This window comes from Rhinoraja longicauda, chromosome 2 (assembly GCF_053455715.1).
Source record: "Rhinoraja longicauda isolate Sanriku21f chromosome 2, sRhiLon1.1, whole genome shotgun sequence".
NCBI classification, from domain to species: domain Eukaryota; kingdom Metazoa; phylum Chordata; class Chondrichthyes; order Rajiformes; family Arhynchobatidae; genus Rhinoraja; species Rhinoraja longicauda.
In genome coordinates this window covers 64,983,914-64,989,913 of record NC_135954.1, presented here as the reverse complement: position 1 = coordinate 64,989,913, position 6,000 = coordinate 64,983,914, and the positions used below count along the sequence as shown (strand labels likewise).

The window sequence follows — 6,000 nt, the reverse complement described above, 5'->3', positions numbered from 1 at the left end:
GAAGAAATTGAACTTTTTTCTCGCCTTCCATCACAGTGAGGAATGTGGTGGAGTCACTGTGGTGGATGTTTATGTTAAAATGTATTTTGTGTGTTCTGTTGCTTTTTATTGGTATGAATGTATAGCAAATGAAATTCCTCGTATGTTGCTAATAAAGTATGATTATGATTATGATGATGAATCATACCATCTATACAGTTCAAGATGAGAGTAAAAATGCAACAAGAGAATCAACTTACACGGGAGCAGATTAAAAAGAGCATTTATTTTCTGTCCAATATGATATTTTCATCCATTCTTCTTTCTTTCTTTCTTTGCCTTTTACATGCCTCTCCAAATACTAGGTCACTAAAGAACTGTACATAAGCGTGATTGACCCCCCACATAGACACTTATCAAACTTGGTATCTTGAAGATTTTCCCCTTCAGTCAGAATACCCGTCACATGCTCAAAAGGCTATGCATTTGGCAAACCACAAATAAATTAAACAGAAAAACACAAATGCCATTACCGCTTGACAAAATGTAACAGCTCTTGACACAGAACAAATGACAGCAACATTCTTTCAGCAAACTAGCAACCACTTATTCCTTAAACATGCAGATACAGTAGGAATTGAAACATCTGAATCATTTAAGACATTTAATTAATGCAGGAATTTGAATTGTATCTCTGCATTGTCTTAAAAGCTACTCCTCTACAATCTATCAAGAGCATGTTGCTTTCCTTACTCCCACACACATTTGATGTACAATTCTACTATTTACTGTGACATTATTTACCACATAGGCACATTAACCCTGTGAGATGTCAGTTTGAATGAGAGGTGACCACCCTTGCTAAAGACTGTTTTTTTTAAGAATAAATAATGTACAGTAGTGCCAATCAACAATGATGCTGAAACATGTTAAACCTTCTACTTTCATCTCACCGGATTTGAAGATAGAACAGTTCACTTTCAGTGATCAATAGCCAGCTACAAGACATAGAATTTAAATTTTTAGCAACAATAGAGCACAGCTCCACACAAATTACGATCTTCAAGTTGCATTGACAACTGACCTGTGAGAAACAGCACAGCAAAATGTCAACCTATGCTTGCCACCTGGGTATTAAATATTAACGGCGTCATTTAAATTTAAATTAGTAGAACGGCGAAGAATGCAATACATGATGTCATTTGTTTATCGTTAGCATGGTGAGAAGCACACTACCAGGACGGGCAAATGATGCAAACATGATGCAGAAGAACCAAATTCACGTGAACTCAATTCCAGCAACAAGCACGTCATTCCCCCCCTAACCCCCCCACCCATAACCCCCTCCCCCCAAAAAGGAAATCCCTTTAGGCTTTTATCCGTAAACATTTCTTTTCATAAATAATGTAAATGTCTCCTTTGTGTTGCCATGTCTAATTGAAGCTGAAATAGAAAGAATGCATCGTAAACAGCACTGAGAGGATGAAAGTGTTTTTGGGTTGGAAAACATTGCGAGCTCTGTGGCTCAGCCATCGGATACAGGGGGGGTGACCCAGCCATACTTCTCGTGCGTCTTCACCAGACTTTTAAATGTCGCTTCGGCTTCTTTGCGAGTGAAGGCTTTCTTTGTCTTCCCCACTTTTCTGCAAATTCGACCCTATGAAGGAAACACAAAATAAATTACACCAGCTATTTATTTCACTTTGTTCATCCAACAGGTAACAACCAAAGATCGCACAATGCTACGTGGGACACTCCCACTGTGCAAGTCTGCCTGTAAACAAAACTTAACCAATCACTTTCTCCAGGGTATGGTGTCCTTTCAGGCCTCACCACAGACCCAGAGGACCTAAGGACCTTGGCATTCATTCAACATTGGGATCCAGTGAGAGGGGCAAATGCACCATCCTTAGGAATTGGACCGACCAAACAACATGTTATTTAACTCAGCGAGACAGGCAGCATCTCTGGAGAGAAGGAATGGGTGATGTTTCGGGTCATGAGAGTTCTTCAGTCTGAAGAAGGGTCTCGACCCGAAACATCACCCATTCCTTCTCTCCAGAGATGCTGCCTGTCCCACCGAGTTACTCCGGCATTTTGTGTCTACCTTCAATTCTGGAGTTCTTTCCTAAACATGTTATTTAAGTTTGACAGGTGATCTGAGCATGTTGTTTCACTGGCAAAGAGGATGACCATACATGGAGAATCTTGCAGGGTGAGGGATAGGCTAATTGGTCGTGGATGTATGAGGACTAAAACTGGGGGATTATTTAGTTAATAGAATAGACATTTCATAAGTAATCCACACTTCAAGATTACATTCTAGAGTCACAATAATTTCCCAATGCAGTAAGGGTATCTGAACATAATCAAAATAGGAGTGCACTTCACCCCTGCTGGAACTTTCATTATCTGCAACTAGAAGCCTGGAAATCTGGCAAAAATCTACCAGCAGGGTTTTATCAATATCACACCTTTAATAAAACAATATGTCCCAAAGATTCACTGGAGCTTTATTAAACAATAAATTGTTCAGCAATACAACATAAAAATATTGGAGCAAGTAATGTCAAGGAAATAAGCTTAGAGAAAAAACGCTATGGAGAAATAAAAACTAGGGAGGTGGAGAGATTTAGGGAAGGAATTCTTTTTTGGAAGTGCCGACACAGCTGCCAATGATCAAATAAACAAATCTGGGGATTTCCAACAGACCAGAATTGGGGGAGCACAGCTTTACCAGAGGGCTGTGGAGCTAGAGATAGTTACAGAAATAAGGAGGGGCAAAACTATGGAAGATTTCAATAAAGGTGACAATTTAAAAATCAAAGCATTACATGATTGAAAACGAGTAAAGCTCATTGTTGATTGGTACAGGTTTGGAGACAGTCAGCCAAGCTTTGGAAGATTGTATCATTCGGAGAACTGGGAAGGGGTAGGGGTGGAGAGAGAAGGAAAGCAAGAGTTACTTGAAGTTAGAGGTCAATGTTCATACCGCTGGGGATTAAGCTGCCCAAGCGAAATATGAGGTGCTGTTCTTCCAATTTGCACTGGGCCTCTCTCTTACAATGGAAGAGGCCCAAGACAGAAAGGTCAGTATGGGAATGGGAGGGGGGGTTAAAGTGTTTAGCAACCGGGAGATCAGGTGGGTTTAGGTGGACTGAGCAGAGGTGTTCAGCGAAATGATCGCCGGGCCTGTGCTTGGTCTTGCCGATGTATAGAAGTCCACACCTGGAACAATGGATACAGTAGATGAGGTTGGAAGAGGTGCAAGTGAACCTCTGCTTCACCTGAAAAGACTGTCGGGGTCCTTGGATGGAGTCGAGGGGGGAGGTATAGGGACAGGTGCTGCATCTCCTGCGGTGCAGGGGGAAGTACCTGGGGAGGGGGTGGTTTGGGTGAGAAGGGACGAGTTGACCAAGGAGTTGGAGGGAACAGTCTCTGCGGAAAGCGGTGGAGATGAGAAGATGTGACTAGTGGTGGGATGGCATTGGGCCAGCACAAATTGGAGAAACAGCACCTCATATTTCGCTTGGGTAGCTTACACCCTAGCAGTATGAACATTGAATTCTCTAACTTCAAGTTACCCTTGCTTTCCCTCTATCTCCATCCCTTCCTCTTCCCAGTTCTCCGCTCAGTCTTACTGTCTCCGACTATATTTAATCTGTTTGCTTTGTTGTTACCTCTCAGCTAACAATGATCTAGAAACATAGACAATAGATAAAGGAGGAGGCCATTCGGCCCTTCGAGACAGCACCGCCATTCATTGTGTTCATGGCTAATCATCCACAATCAGTAACCTGTGCCCAACTTCTCCCCATATCCCTTGATTCCACTGGCCCCCAGAGCTCTATCTAACTCTCTTAAATTCATCCTGTGATTTGGCCTCCACTGCCCTCTGTGGCAGAGAATTTCACAAATTCACAACTCTCTGGGTGAAAAAGTTCCTTCTCACCTCAGTTTTAATTGGCCTCCCCTTTATTCTAAGACTGTGGCCCCTGGTTCTGGACTCCCCCAACATTGGGAACATTTTTCCTGCATCTAGCTTGTCCAGTCCTTTTACAATTTTATATGTCTCTATAAGATCCCCTCTCATCCTTATTCTACATTTTCCTAATCTATTCTACATTTTCCTCAATCTTCATTCCCTTTGTCCTGTTTTCACACCTCCTTATCTATGTATCTTTCCCTTCCACCTGACATCAGTCTGAAGAAGGGTCTCGATCTGAAACGTCACCCATTCCTTCCCTCCAGAGATGATGCCTGTCTGCTGAGTTACTAAAGCATTTTGTGGCGATCTTGTTTAAACCAGCACCTGCAGTCTTCCTACACACTTAGCAGATTAAACTCTTTTACGAAGTTAAAATATCATTAAATGTTTCCACACAATTTGCTACTCGCGTTTTCCTCTTTCCTCTTCAAATCCTGCAATCTCCATTGAATCTTAGCATACTTGGGCATAGAGTCGTAGAGTGGTGTATAGGATGTCCACTATGGTTCACATTACTTTAATAAACTATTCTTAATCATGTCTTACATTGTTGAATGATTAATTAATGACCTACAGACTAGATAAGATAACCAAATAGATTCCATCAATGTTCCTGTAAAATGTAGCTGAATACTTGGAGAGGTATTATACTTGAGGTCGGAGCTAATGATGAATTGTCAAGCACTCTGCTTCACTCTGAATACCAACTTTATCTGTACAAATAATTACACTCTCCCTCAGAAAAAATCTGTTGGAAGCTTATACCTGCATGGGAATATGTGAACTCATAATAGTGAAGGCGTAGAAAGATACTGACCTAGAGTGTATAATTAGGATTAATATAGATGGGGACAAAGGTTTGCATTAACTTGGTGAGCCTTAAGGCCTATTTCTGTGCTGAACAACTTTATGATCTAACATTTCATGTTAATTTCATTTTATCTTTTCTGATTTTATTGTGAACTCATAAAAGTGAAGTCAAGGCCATACTTCCAGTTAGATATAGATTTCAAAGAATAAAACTGTCTGCTGCTTATGATTATGTTTGTGACTTGTTTTTCTTTTAAACTCCCAATATCCCTGGTATTTTAATTAGAACATTGACCAGCACAGCACAGGAATTGTCATTCGGCTCACCTTGATGCCAATATAACTAATCGCATCTGGTTACACATGATTTGCATCCCTCCATTTCCAGTCCATTCAGGTGACTGTCCAAATGCCCCTTAAATATTTCCATTTATATCTGCTTCCTCACCTCCCTGGCAGTGCATTCCAGGCACCTATCTCTCCCTGTGTAGTAAAATAAAATAAAAACTTGCGCCCCTTATCCACGGACACCTCACCTAATAATTATAGATAAATATAATATTCCCACCCATAGAAAGTTATACTGACCATCTATGCCTCTCAATTTTATTCTTCTATCAGGTCGCTCCTCAGCCTCTGATGCTCCAGAGAAAACAATTCAAGTTTGCCTTATCTCTTTTTTTACCAGTGACTAAGTAGCTGCTCCTCTAAATATATATTTTTAAATATAGACAGTCCTCAAAGAAATGTTATAAAGAATACAACTGATTTCTGCAACATTACTTATCACTTCCTTGTGATAGAATATATATATATTGAATATTTGCAAAATTTCAGTTTATTTGTCCAATAAATTAAAAACAAATGTTAGAAACACAAAAAAAATTAGGGCATGTATTTTCCAGTCCTCAAGAAAAATGCCAGTGGAGTCAACTTGATGTGATTGCATAATTCTATAATATTTTCACTCCATTTTACAGGGTGAACAAGCAATAGAAGTAATTAAACAACAGATACTCAAGAGGGTGAGTGATGTAGCAGGTCCATCATGATACACGAGTACTAATAATGAAGTAAACAACATATGCTAGATCACAGCACTAAACTGTTCAGTCTCCAACTTGAATTCCCCACCAGGAATCTACCTGCTGGGATCACATATTGAAGATGTACACACGCACTGTGCATGTCTCTTTTGAGTCATTTATCGTTTGTGTCATATG

General features: G+C 40.2%; 1 protein-coding gene across 1 annotated transcript in view; it reads right to left on the bottom strand.

Moving 5' to 3' along the window:
- Window positions 1-246: 246 nt before the first annotated feature.
- ube2ql1 (ubiquitin conjugating enzyme E2 QL1) overlaps window positions 247-6,000 on the bottom strand; it is a 28,597-nt gene continuing 22,843 nt past the window's right edge. The window contains exon 2 of the mRNA XM_078420163.1: window positions 247-1,636. Coding sequence (XP_078276289.1) covers window positions 1,505-1,636 — 132 coding nt within the window. The 3' untranslated portion in view covers window positions 247-1,504. The remainder of the gene's footprint in view (window positions 1,637-6,000) is intronic.